This window comes from Pleurodeles waltl, chromosome 9 (genome assembly GCF_031143425.1).
Source record: "Pleurodeles waltl isolate 20211129_DDA chromosome 9, aPleWal1.hap1.20221129, whole genome shotgun sequence".
Lineage (NCBI taxonomy): Eukaryota > Metazoa > Chordata > Amphibia > Caudata > Salamandridae > Pleurodeles > Pleurodeles waltl.
Genome location: NC_090448.1, coordinates 541,926,164 through 541,940,590, shown reverse-complemented (window position 1 = coordinate 541,940,590; position 14,427 = coordinate 541,926,164). Strand labels below are relative to the sequence as shown.

The following is a 14,427-nucleotide window of genomic DNA, read 5'->3' as shown; positions in this document are numbered from 1 at the left end:
CCCAGGCGGTGGTGGTAATCAGGCCTGTGGGGGAGGGCAATGGGCCTCCCCTGCACAATTCACACATTCTGCCCTGCGGAGGTGGTGACGCGCGGGCCCCCCGCATAAATGACAAAAACCACCCTGGGGAGTTGGCTGTCCCCGGGGCTGTGAGCCCCCCACCACACATTCAAAATCTCATTGCACCTGAGACATGGCCCACCCAGGGCCATATAAAAAAAACAAGCGCAAGAGCCTGTGCTTGTTTTTTTATTTTCTGCCGCAAATTCACGAACATCGTGTTTTTGAGGCAATTTGTTTATTTTTTTGTAATGCTTTTTTGCTTTGGGGTGCCCCCTGTGGAAACCAGATCAGTCTGTGTAACGAAAGTTAGCTTTCTGCCAAATTTGGTGTAATTCTGTCCAGTGTGTGTATAGATATTCTGTTTATTTGTCGAAATCGCCCCATTGACTTGTTCCAGAAGTAAAATATCTCATACACAGAATATTTAAAAAAACAGAAGAAAATATCACATAATGAATTAAACCAGAATTTAGTTGTCAGTATTTCAAGAAGAAAGTCATAAATATTTCTATTAGATTAAAGTGAATGAAATGTGAGACCACTGGTGGTATAATTTGGAATGATTGATAAAAAATAAAGTGATACTAAGCATTGACAGCACAATCATGCAAAGAATATTATACCATCAAGCATAAAAGCAGTGTGACTTATTTTTAAAGTACATGTGTGTTTTTTGATCTGGTATACAACGGCAGCCAGTTACAGCACATACTTAAATACCCACCTGACTGATTTCTATAAACTACACAATTCTGAGCGAAAATCCAAATTTCGATTATAGAACTTAGGATGCACACTAGAAAGGACTTACACACACTGGTGCACCTGTGGCAATCACGTTGCTGCATTTCACAATTATGTATAGTACTGAACACCACAGAAAAGTAACTACCACTGAATGGGGTGAATTATTCTAATATTCTGCTCCAACAATAGGACTCCTCACATGGTCACTCCTATCTACTTAGGGTCACGATTCTTGGGCAGTTCATACTTTAACCGCAAACACCTTTCACTATTTTCATACCGGTTTCTTTTCCTTTATAGCCAGGAGATTAAATTATAATTTCTGTAATACACAGGTTTTGGCATTGACCCTGCTTAACTATGACAGGGCTCAGTAATGCTAAAAAGGAGACCTTGGTTATAACCTCCTAATGCCTAAGACCAACAGGACAAGGGAAGTGACACTTGCTGCCATTCTTCTAGGTGTACGACTGATGGAGCTAAGTATGGAGCAGTGAGTGCCTTGACCAAACTGCTCAAGGGTCTATTCTGGAAGGAGACATGATATATTTTATTTGCACTTTAAACGACAAGATAACAGAATGACTTCCTCTTCTTGATGACCAACAAACACCTAAGTTGGCTCCTGGGGACTACCTACATTACTTGGCAGTGGCCTACTTAGCCTGATGGAAAAGCAGGTGGAACAGTACTCAGTCATTAGAGACACACCAGTGAGCTTCGGCAATAGATTTTAAAAAAAAAAAAAAAGAAAAAAAAAAGGAGAGATTCCTACCTCAGGATTGTAGATTACTTGATTTGAGGTTATTGGGGCTTGGTTCAATTTCACTAGCAGTGAGAGAACTGGATCTCGGTGGTGTCTTTGATGTGGCCGGTGTATTACTTGCCCTTCACTGGGAGGGTCATAGTCCTGCATAAGCAAAAGTTTATAATTAGTATCTTGTGACTAAGAGAAAACGCAGGTCTAATCTGAGACACATTTGTTTAATCATGAAATAGCAACAGATCACAAACAAATCTTTATTGACATTTCACTCTTTTATCAAGGGTTCATCACAAATTCATCAAACATTAATGGAATATTCAAGAATATCAATTGAAAAACAGTGCTGTGATCTCTGCCAAATCGGACAATTATGGTGAAAAACAGAACCAACTGGCCCTGACAGTTTTGTGTGAGGTGATTTGCCAGTAATGTCTGACCTGCAAATTGGGCAAAGTACAACCCATTCCGCACTTGACTCTCAGGGTAGCAATCATGAGCAGTCCAAAGCTCCTCTCTCTGGTAGGTAGTGTGGGGGACAAGAGCTCAGAACTCAAGCGTCAACCAACAAAACACAATAAAGTATTGTCCAGGTCAGTGTTTATCTTTTAATTAAAATAAAGTGTTATGCGGGCTCATACTGCAGTCCGTAAATAATTAGACATGTTCCCAAAAAAACATACAGCTTTTCTGTGCAGCATTGTTCCCTGGCAACAAATTTGATGTGTTCCACGAATTAGTGTAATCGGATATTGATAAAGTAAAAAACAGTTGACAGCCCAAATAAAACCGAAACTTGCAATAAAAACTTGTTACTTTGGAAAATCCTAGGAACAATTACAGTAATCATAATGCCAGTTGATAAAGGTGGAAATGTTGTGATTGTCAGAAGATTAAATTAAAAAAACAAATCAACAATTAAATAATGAAACAAACTACAAGAAACTAAACAAGAATGCTATGGAAAAGATGACAGCATGTCTAAATAAAAACTAAAAAAATGACATAGGAAACCATTACTCTAGGATGATGAGCCTACAAGGTTTACTTCCTTCCAAAAATTCACAGAAATCTGAAGAATTCCACAGGAAGACCAGCTGCATCTGCCTGTGTATCATGAACTTCCATATATGTTCACTGCTAGTTGGATCCAATAGTAAAAAGCCCAAGCTCCTACATAAGAGACATGGGTTATTTCTTGAGGATTCTGGCTAATACTACCTAGCAAAAATAATACCTATTGATAACAATTAAATTATCATTGTACAACCTCTAGTAGACACAAAACAGGGGTACAAGTATGCAAGTACATTCTCAAACAGAGAAATGTAGGGGAATAAAAACATTCAAAGATGTTCCTGACCATGATAGAAATGTGCCTGATGAAAAATATTTCCATTTTTATATCATGAAATATACAGATAACAGCGAGCACTGCCACAGGGATTTCCTCTTCTCCAAATTGTGCTAATCTTATCATGGGCTGGAGAAAGAAAGTGACAGCTTATGGTAAAAAAAAAAAAACATCTGGAGGAGTTAATCCTCTAGCTCAGCTAGACAACCTCTCTATCATTTCAAATAGAACACAAGAGGACTTTATGCTACACGTCAACGAGTTCAACAATAATGATTGTGGTCTAAAGTTCACATGTTCAACCAGTACAGAACAGTTCAATTTTCTAGACATAATAATTTATATAAAAAATTATCCCTGTGCTAAGCCTTTTTTGGATATTTGTGGTAGTTCACGCTTAGGCCTCTATACGGTTTTTTATCCACATAAGGTATCTGACCAAATTTGCATCCTTTTTTTCCAACATCCCGGAGATTCTAAAGGTACCCAGGGTTGGTGGATTCCACTGGACGGGACTGACAAATTAGCCAAAATACACCTAAATTTGGGTTTTTGGGGGAAAAGGTGCTGGTGAAGAAAGCATCTGTTTTTTCCTTGCAAATGGCATCAACGAAGGGTTTGCAGTGCTAAAATCACCATGTTTCCATATTTCAGGAACAGGCAGACTAGAATCAGAAAACCAAAATTCTCAACACAGTTTTGGCATTTTGCTGGGACATACCCCATTTTTCCTATTTTTTTGTGCTTTCAACCTCCTTCCAGTTAGTGACAGAAATGGGTGTGAAACCAATAGTGGATCTGAGAAAGCTATACATTTCTGAAAAGTAAACACAATTCTGAATTCAGAAAGGATTCATTGGTGTCGATCATTCAAGGTTGTTCCATAGAAAGTAACAGTTGAAATGAAAAAATATTGAAACTGAGTTGAAAAAATAGACATGAGAATATGAAAAATATAAAGAAAAATCTGTTTATCACTATAAAACAGAATAGCAATACGAATTTCAATTTGAAGTGTATATTCTTAAGTGCAAGCACAGATTACAATAAGTAAGCAATACAACTAGTTCACTCAAAAAAGAATCCTTGAACGCATTCGAGCGGTACAAAACAAAGATGCACTCTATGCCACAGAAAAATATTGCAAGAAAAGCCATGGCTATTATTGGCAAATAATGGCCCAGTAAGGCATAGATAATAATCAAGAAAAATGAAAGAGGCGGAGACAGGATATGTCAACTAGAATATGAGTACATTATCTGATTAAAAACATCATTTGGTTTAAGTAACAAGGAAAACAAATACATACATTTCTAAATAAGATCATGAAACAAACATTTGCATATTGAATACAAAACAGCCTAAACAAATAGGGGATGCCACCTAATTTATGTATAGCTTTTACTACCACATTTCTAATGAGAGAAATAATGCGATAGCACGGAGCTAAGAGAAACACTAAATAGGATTCATACTTATAAACTATCATAAATGAGCTCAATTAAAGACAAAAACTGTGACGCTGCTGCGGTACAAATGAAAATTAAAAGATAAACTTTTTCTACATAGGCAATCAGTCATTAAGCCGCTATGGTATCTAATACAAAAGCTGCGAAATCAATAAAAACAAAGTGCTATGTAGCATAAGAACAGATCCCGTATTTGGAGTAAGACATAAGTGGCAACAGTCCTTTACTGCTAACAATATTCCATCTAACATCAGAAGAGACTCAACAAATAACTTAACTGTGTGTCATGTCATGAGGGGAAAAAAATATGTATAGTATGTTACCCTGTGAAAAATCTATTTGTAGCATGTAGTGCTGCAGATCCACATGCTATGCACACTCCTGCCATTTAGTGTTGGGCCCGGAGTTCACAAAATTACTTTTTTTCAAACAATTCTTTGTTGCAGACGTAACACAAGACTCCTCCACTCCATCCTCTTCAAGTGCATGTGCATGCTTAACGGATGCATTGCTAGATTATTTTTTACCGCTCTTATGGCGAGTGGGAATGGAGTTAGAGGAGACATGCGTACAAATCAATTTCTATTTATGTCAGGCTAAAAATTAATTGTACATATTTGGTTATAGCATATTTATACATGATATCTGATACCAAAGAATGTCCACCGGAGAGGCAGGAGGGTGAATGTGAACCTGCAGCACTACACGCTATGAATAGATGCTTACAGGATAAGTAACATGCTCTATTTGTAGCATGTGTTGGCCTCAGATACATATGCTATGCATGGACCATAAAGCAGTTTTCTTTCTGTGGTTGTTTTAGGCATCAGTTGGTGCAGATGTCTGCAATAAGGTCTTTAATATTGTTTGGCGAATTAGAGCTTGCTGTCTTGCTTGAACACACACACAGTAGTGTTTGGCAAATGTGTATGGATTAGTCCAAGTAGCTGCCCTACAAATGTCAGCTAAAGGAATGTTCCCTAGAAACGCTAAAGAAGCACCTTTCTTACAAGTAGAATGTGCATATGGAACTGATGGTAGGGTGCGTTTGGCTTTAATGTAACCCAGCTGTATGCATTTTACTATCCATTGTGCAATTCCTGGTTTTAAAATTGTTTCCCTTTCTAGGGTTAGAGAAAGCAAACAATAACTGTTGTGTTCTGCTAAAGACTTAACGTCAACTGTGTGCAGTGCTCTTTCAGCGACTGTCTCCAGTTTAGGAAAGAACACAAGGTCTAGTGTCTGATTTAAGTGGAAAGGATACACGACTTTTGGAAGAAACTTTAGGTTTTTCAGTAGTCGTACCTTGTCTTGAAAAACCTGAAAAACGGTTCATCTGCTGTGAGGGAATGTAATTCACTAACCCTTCACAAAGATGTGGTGGCTACTAAGAAAGCAACCTTTTACGACAGGAACTGTAGGAGGCATGAATGTAAAGGTTTGAAAGGTGCGTACATAACTCTGCTAAGTACCGTATTCAGATTCCATGCTGGGACAGGGAGGTGCTCATGGAGGGCTTAATCATTTCAGCCCATCCATGAAAGCTTTATTGACAAAAGAAAAAGGGACTAATGCTCACAAATTTGCAGGTATGCAATGTGTAGTTGTATGGAAGTGTATGCTAGTCTTGATTTTTGTAGGTGCAACAAATAGCATTTGATTTGCTGTACAGCTGGCGCACAGGGGGTTTATGTGCTGCTCTATGCAGTAATGGACACGTTTTCCATTTAGCTGGATGCTTGCATATTTAAGAATGTCAATGTATTCTGGAGGCAGGTGCAAGCATCTGAATTCTATGACTTCAGGAGAAAAAAATTTGAGATTCCGTTTTTTTAGGCTGAGATGTCTGACTTTGCTGTTGCTCTGAGTGAGAATGTCTGGTGTGTTGGGAGGCTTCTTGTGAGGTACTACGAACAGGTCCAGCAGTGTTGTGTATCAGGGTTATCTCGCCGAAGTGGGAGCTACTAAGATTATCTTGAGGGATTATCTGTCTGAGTTTCCCTACAAGAAAAGGAATGAGTGGGAGAGGTGGAAATGCATAGGAAAGTATCCATGACCAATTCATCCACAGTGCTTTGCCCTTGGACTGTGGGTGGTAATGCCTGGAGGTCAAACTTCAGCTTTTTGAGTTTTCTGCTGTGGCAAATAGGTCTGCGTCTAGTGTCCCCGAATGGAGGACGAAACGTTGGAGGACTTGGGGGTGGAGTTCTAATTCGTGGCCTTGGTGTTGTGTCCTGCTGAGTAGGTCTACTACTGAATTTCCCCCTCCCAGCAGATATTCTGCAAGGAGGTGGATGTGGTGGCGAAGAGCCCAATGCCAAATCTTATGCACCAAGCTTGACACCTGTGTCGAATGGGTGCCCCCCGGCTTCAATATTTAATACATTGCTGTCTGTTCAGAGGAGAACAACTTTCTGTGTCACAGTGGTTACAAAAGCTTTGAATGCTAACTGGATCTCTACAAGTTCTAGTACGATGATCTGTGGTGTTTGTTGTTGATATGCCCATACACCCTGGACCATCAAATCCTCCATGTGCGCTCCCCATCCTAACAGTGTTGCATCTGTGGTAACTGTCACTTGTAGTTTGGGGTCCAAAAAAGGTCTGTCCTTGAGTGTTCCACCACTGCAGTTGCCAAAGGACCGTGGGCGAAATCAACACTAGAAATTCTAAATTGATCTTTGCCTGTGACCACTGTGATGCTAGACCCTCTTATAAGGGGTGAATGTGAAGCCTGGCATGCTGTAAAATCCCTATACAGGATGCAATCATGCCCAAGAGGCGCATCACTACTGGGACTGGCAGGCTACGATTTGGCTGAAAAAGAGCCACCTGATTCTGGAATTGAGCACCCTCTGAAATGTGGGATATGCTTTGGCAGTAACAGAGTTTGGGGTCGCTCTGAGATATGTTTGTATCTGAAGGGTAAACATCACTTACAACGCGGTAAATGTAACAAGATGCATTTACCACGATACCTTTGCAACGCATGTGCATTTACCACGCATGGCTTTACCATGCATGCCTTTTCCACGAATATACCTTTACCACACATGCCTTTACAACGAGTTTCGTGGTAAAGGCATAAATGGTAAAGGTGTATGCATGCTAAAGGTTTTAAAGGTAAGTACAGGTAAGTATTAGGTGGGATGAGTGATATATATATATATATATATATATATATATATAGTGTTTACGGTGGGTAACGTTATTGGTGGTAAATGCATTTTTAAGTTTTAGGGTGGTTATGGGATTTGGGGTGGTAAGGGCAATTTTAGGTTTTAGTGTGGGTATGTGTTTTGGGGTGGTAAGGGCATTTTTAGGTTTTGGGGTGGGCATGGGATTTGGGGTGGTAAGGGTATTTTTAGGTTTTAGGGTGGGTATGGGGGTGGTAAGGGCATCTTTAGGGTTTAGGGTGGGTAAGGGTTTTGGGGTGGTAAGGGCATTTTTAGGTTTTAGGATAGGTATGGGTTTTGGGGTGGTAAGGACATTTTTAGGTTTTAGCGTGGGCATGGGTTTTGGGGTGGTAAGGGTATTTTTAGGTTTTAGGGTGGGTATGGGTTTTGTGGCGTAAGGGCATTTTTAGGTTTTAGGGTGAGTATGGGTTTTGGGGTGGTAAAGGGTGTTTAGGTTTTAGGGTTGGTATGGGTTTTGGGTTGTTAAGGTAATTTTTAGTGTTTAGGGTAGGTAGGGTTTTTGGGTGGAAAGTTGTGTTTGTGGGTATATATATATATATATATATATATATATATATATATATATACACACACATATATATAGAAATATATATTACATATACATGGAAAATGTCACTTACCCAGTGTACATCTGTTCGTGGCATTAGTCGCTGCAGATTCACATGCTGTGCACATCCCGCCATCTGGTGTTGGGCTCGGAGTGTTACAAGTTGTTTTTCTTCGAAGAAGTCTTTTCGAGTCACGAGATTGAGGGACTCCTCCCATTTCGGCTCCATTGCGCATGGGCGTCGACTCCATCTTAGATTGTTTTCCCCCGCAGAGGGTGAGGTAGGAGTTGTATATGCTAGTAATAGTGCCCATGCAATGGAGTGAATACGTATGTACATAATGTAGTTTAAAGTAATATATATATTTACAAATATACAGATGTTCAAGATCAACTTCTAAACGGCTACAGGCTCCCGGGGAGGCGGGTGGGCGCATGTGAATCTGCAGCGACTAATGCCACGAACAAATGTACACTGGGTAAGTGACATTTTCCGTTCGGTGGCATGTGTAGCTGCAGATACACATGCTGTGCATAGACTTGTAAGCAATTATCTCCCCAAAAGCGGTGGTTCAGCCCGTAGGAGTTGAAGTTGTCTGAAACAATGTTCGTATTACTGCTTGGCCTACTGTGGCTTGCTGTGTTGTTAGCACATCTACACAGTAGTGTTTGGTAAATGTATGAGGCGTAGACCATGTAGCTGCCTTACATATTTCTGTCATTGGAATATTTCCTAGAAAGGCCATGGTAGCACCTTTCTTTCTAGTTGTGTGTGCCTTTGGTGTAATAGGCAGTTCTCTTTTTGCTTTAATATAACAGGTTTTAATGCACTTAACTATCCATCTAGCAATGCCTTGCTTAGAAATTGGATTTCCTGTATGAGGTTTTTGGAAAGCAATAAATAATTGTTTTGTTTTGCGAATTCGTTTTGTTCTGTCAATGTAGTACATTAACGCTCTTTTGATGTCTAATGTATGTAGTGCTCTTTCAGCTATGGAGTCTGGCTGTGGGAAGAACACTGGTAATTCTACTGTTTGATTTAAGTGGAACGGTAATATGACTTTTGGTAAAAATTTAGGATTTAGATTGCTAGATTCAGCGATGCTGGATTTGGGTGTCTGATCTGTTGTTTGTGTTGCGTTAACAGATCTGGTATGTTTGGTAGTTTGACATGAGGCACTACTGAGAGGTCTAGTAGTGTTGTGTACCAAGGTTGCCTTGCCCATGTTGGTGCTATTAGTATAAGTTTGAGTTTGTTTTGACTCAGCTTGTTTACTAGATATGGAAGGAGTGGGAGAGGGGGAAAAGCGTAAGCAAATATCCCTGACCAACTCATCCATAACGCATTGCCCTGAGACTGATCTTGTGGGTACCTGGATGCGAAGTTTTGGCATTTTGCGTTTTCCTTTGTTGCAAATAGATCTATTTGTGGTGTTCCCCAACTCTGGAAGTAAGTATTCAGTATTTGGTGGTGAATCTCCCATTCGTGGATCTGTTGGTGATCCCGAGAAAGATTGTCTGCTAGCTGGTTCTGAATTCCTGGAATAAATTGTGCTATTAGGCGAATGTGGTTGTGAATCGCCCAATGCCATATTTTCTGTGCCAGGAGACACAACTGTGTTGAGTGTGTGCCTCCCTGTTTGTTTAGGTAATACTTCGTTGTCATGTTGTCTGTTTTGACAAGAATGTGTTTGTAGCTTATTATGGGTTGAAATGCTTTCAGCGCTAGAAATACTGCCAATAGTTCTAAGTGATTTATGTGAAACTGTTTTTGGTGAGTGTCCCATTGTCCTTGGATGCTGTATTGATTGAGGTGTGCTCCCCACCCTATCATGGAGGCATCTGTTGTTATTACATATTGTAGCACTGGGTCTTGGAAAGGCCGCCCTTGGTTTAAATTTATACTGTTCCACCATTGAAGCGAGGTGTATGTTTGGCGGTCTACCAACACCAGATCTAGAATTTGACCCTGTGCCTGTGACCACTGTGATGCTAGGCACTGTTGTAAGGGCCACATGTGCAACCTTGCGTTTGGGACAATGGCTATGCATGAGGACATCATGCCTAAGAGTTTCATCACCATTTTGACTTGTATTTTTTGATTTGGATACATGGCCTGTATTACATTGTGAAATGCCTGAACTCTTTGTGGACTTCGAGTGGCAATCCCTTTTGCTGTGTTGATTGTTGCCCCTAAGTATTGCTGTGTTTGACACGGCAGAAGGTGTGACTTTGTGTAGTTGATTGTGAAACCTAGTTTGTGGATGGTTTCTATGACATACTCTGTTGTGTTGTGAACACTTTTCTAGCGTGTTGGTTTTGATTAACCAATCGTCTAGGTACGGGAACACATGTATTTGCTGCCTTCTGATATGTGCAGCTACGACTGCTAGGCACTTTGTAAAAACTCTTGGCGCAGTTGTTATTCCGAATGGCAACACCTTGAATTGGTAATGTATCCCTTGGAATACAAACCTTAAGTACCTTCTGTGTGAAGGATGTATCGGTATATGGAAATATGCATCCTTTAGGTCTCGTGTTGTCATGTAGTCTTGTTGTTTGAGTAGTGGGATTACGTCTTGTAATGTCACCATGTGAAAGTGATCTGATTTGATGTAGGTATTTAATGTTCGGAGATCTAATATAGGTCTCAGAGTCTTGTCTTTTTTGGGTATGAGAAAGTACAGAGAGTAAACTCCTGTTCCTTTCTGGTGTTCTGGTACTAATTCTATTGCTTCTTTTAGTAGTAATGCCTGAACTTCTAGTCCAAGAAGATTTATATGTTCTTTTGACATATTGTGTGTTTTCGGTGGTACGTTTGGAGGGAATTTGAGAAATTCTATGCAATAACCATGCTGGATAATTGCCAGTACCCAAGTGTCTGTTGTTATCTCCTCCCAATGTTTGTAAAATAGTCTTAGTCTTCCCCCCACAGGTGTTATGTGTTGGGGATGTGTGACTTGGAAGTCACTGTTTGTTTTGAGGGGTTTTGGGGCTTTGGAACTTCCCTCTATTTTTTGGGAATTGTGCCCCTCTATATTGCCCCCGAAAACTTCCCCGCTGGTATTGGCTTTGATAAGTGGGCCTTGCTTGTGAGGTTGTGGCCTCTGTAGGTTGACCTCGAAACCCTCCCCTAAATGGTGTCTTGCGAAATGTGCCTCTGCTTTGTGGGGAGTAGAGTGCGCCCATGGCTTTTGGGGTATCAGTATCTTTTTTGAGTTTTTCAATAGCAGTGTCGACTTTCGGCCCAAACAACTGCTGTTCATTAAAGGGCATATTCAGCACGGCTTGTTGTATTTCCGGCTTGAATCCTGACGTACGCAACCATGCGTGTCTCCTTATTGTTATTGCAGTATTTACTGTCCTTGCAGCTGTATCTGCTGCGTCCATTGATGACCGTATCTGATTATTGGAGATACTTTGTCCTTCTTCTACCACTTGTTGTGCCCTTTTCTGGAACTCTTTGGGTAAGTGTTCTATGAAATGCTGCATTTCGTCCCAATGAGCTCTATCGTATCTTGCCAAAAGTGCTTGTGAATTGGCAATACGCCATTGGTTTGCTGCTTGTGCTGCAACTCTTTTACCTGCAGCATCGAATTTGCGACTCTCCTTGTCTGGAGGTGGTGCATCTCCCGAGGTATGAGAGTTTGCTCTCTTGCGAGCTGCCCCAACAACCACAGAATCTGGTGTTAATTGCTGCGTAATATAAACAGGGTCTGTTGGTGGTGGCTTGTACTTTTTTTCCACCCTTGGAGTTATGGCTCTGCCTTTAACAGGATCCTGAAATATTTGTTTTGAATGTTTTAGCATTCCCGGGAGCATAGGTAAGCTTTGGTATTGGCTATGAGTGGAGGAGAGTGTATTAAATAAAAAGTCATCCTCAATTGGTTCTGAATGCAAGGTGACGTTATGAAACGCAGCTGCCCTTGAGACCACCTGCGTGTAGGATGTACTGTCTTTAGGTGGCGACGGCCTTGTAGGGTAACAGTCTGGGCTGTTATCTGATACAGGAGCATCATAAAGGTCCCATGCATCAGGATCATCTTGACTCATTGCAGTATGAGTCGGGGATTGCATCAGTGGTGGAGTGGCTACCGGTGATGTGTGCATTGATGGTGGTGGAGTTGTTTGTCTTGCCACCTTTGCCTGTGGCTGCTTGTCCTTTTCTTGAAAGGCAAGTCTTCTTTTCATCTTAATTGGGGATAGGAAAGAAAATAGGCCAATTTAGACTGGAATCCAAGATGGCGGCCGGATTTCCCGGCTGATCGCCACTACCGCTCTAGCCCATCCCCAGACTACACGCGGCTCTCGCTCACCTGCGGCCGCGGATGCCGCGGACGCTGTGCGCCGGCAGCACGGACCGCTGCGGGCGCTTTTCGGCTTTCTGGTGGTCCCTGCCAGGATCGGGGCCGCAACGGCAGGCACCGGTGGGCCCCGCAAGAATATGCGAGCGTGACGCTCGCTCCAGACCCGCGCTCTTACCCCTCTCGGCTAAGCGCGATTCCCGCCGCTTCCTGGCAATATTAGTTGGTGTTTGGGGCGTGTGGGACGCCCGGATGGCACCGAAGATAAACAGGACCCCTCGCTCCTTACGGGCACGGCAGAACCAAGACCCAGGAGGAACCAGAAAGGATAAAAAGCTACCGGTCCCCGGATCAAAAGAGCACAGCAATCTTCAAGTGAAAGGGGGCCCGCACAAAACAACCGACATGGAAAAAGACGCAAGGTACTCTGTTCCAACAATGTTTTCTAGCGTGATGCGGCCTAAGCAAAGGTCCACGGAAAAGGCAGCTTGTGATGCGCAACCAAACGCGTTAGGAGTCAATGATGAGCATGTACCTGTTGCATTTACATCTCCTGAAGCATTCACTCCCATGTTCGATGCAGGGGGGAGGGAGCCACCCTGTCAAGAGACCGCCAGTACAAGCCCAGGAAATAGCGGGGAGGGGGGTGGCCCTCCCCCCAATGGGGTGTGCGAAGCTATCTGAGCAGGAACTTAAGGAGTCAAATCAGAGGTCTCAGGAATCCATTCCAGAGAAATGTGTAGTACAATCTAGTCCATCAAGCTGCAAGTTAAATTTGCAACAAATTGACGATATGGCCAAGTCCTCAACGATATATGAGACTACCCCCCCAGCTCTTGCCCAGAGGGGAAAAGAAGCGAAACCAACAAACACCGATCAGGGGCCATTTGATACAGCAGAGAGTTTTTTTTCTCTCTCCGATCAGTCTAAAGACTCAGATTTGGACGAAGAAATTCCTTTAACAGATTCAGATATCGAGAGTAGCTCTGCTGCAAGTATCTGGGTATCGAACTACTTAACATGCAGAAGAAAATCAGTTGAGCAAACTGAAGCCAGGAGCAGCTCAGGGGCCAAGCTTAGGAGAGACCCGTTCAAGCCTCAAGAGGTGGATGGTGAAATGCAGTGGGATTATACGGCCACCCAACAGGCCTTTTCGAAAAGGGATTCAGCCTGTAGTACTCTGGTGCCCCCCCCCCACGGGCGACCTTGCAGAACCTCCTTCTTTGGATCTTATTTACAGGACAATGGTTCAGAATCATGAACAGACTCAGAGGGAGAGCAGGAAAATGAAAGCAGCTAGCAGACAGCTACAACTATCTATTAAAAAAGTGGTCAAATCCTGCCAGGATATTGGTGTACGCATCGCCACCATGGAGACTCGAACGGAGGAGCTGGAAATCGAAGTTAAAGCAGCAACAGCACAGACGACGACACAAGGGCAGCAGATCTCGGATATTCAATGGAAACTGGAAGATGCTGAAAACCGTCAGCGGCGGAATAACTTGAGGATCTTGGGTATAGCAGAGGACCTCGAGGGGCCGGATACTAGGGCTTATATAGCTTCACTTTTTAAGCAAGCATTCCCAGACTTGAATGGTTGGGATTGGGAAAAGGAGATTCAGAGAGCACACCGTTTTCCGTTAATGAAGAAAAAACAAGCTTTGACTGCTACTAATAGAGACCAGAGTTACCCACGGGCCATTATAGTGTATTTTGGTAATTTTTTACTGAGACAGGCTGTGTTTGAAAAAGCTCGCCCCAACTCAAAGGTGACGGTGGAAGGTGTATCATTCTTTAGTAGGCCAGACTTCGCACATGCCACTGTAGAAAGACGGTGGTGACTTAGGCAGATGATTGCTCAATTTCAAGAGTTGGGGGCGGAAGCCTACTTGCTAAGCCCTGCGCGTCTAAAAGTTGTCTACAAAACAACTACAAGATTTTTTCTTCCGGAAATTAAGGCGGGGGAATATGTACAGCAGCTGA

The 14,427-nt window shown here is 42.1% G+C and overlaps 1 protein-coding gene across 3 annotated transcripts in view; it reads right to left on the bottom strand.

Annotated features, from left to right (window-relative positions):
* KIAA0586 (KIAA0586 ortholog) overlaps positions 1–14,427 on the bottom strand; it is a 587,996-nt gene that overhangs the window by 162,236 nt on the left and 411,333 nt on the right. For all 3 annotated transcript variants that reach the window (XM_069207463.1, XM_069207462.1, XM_069207464.1), the window contains exon 26: positions 1,586–1,720. In XM_069207463.1, the coding sequence (XP_069063564.1) occupies positions 1,586–1,720 (135 nt within the window). The remainder of the gene's footprint in view (positions 1–1,585; positions 1,721–14,427) is intronic.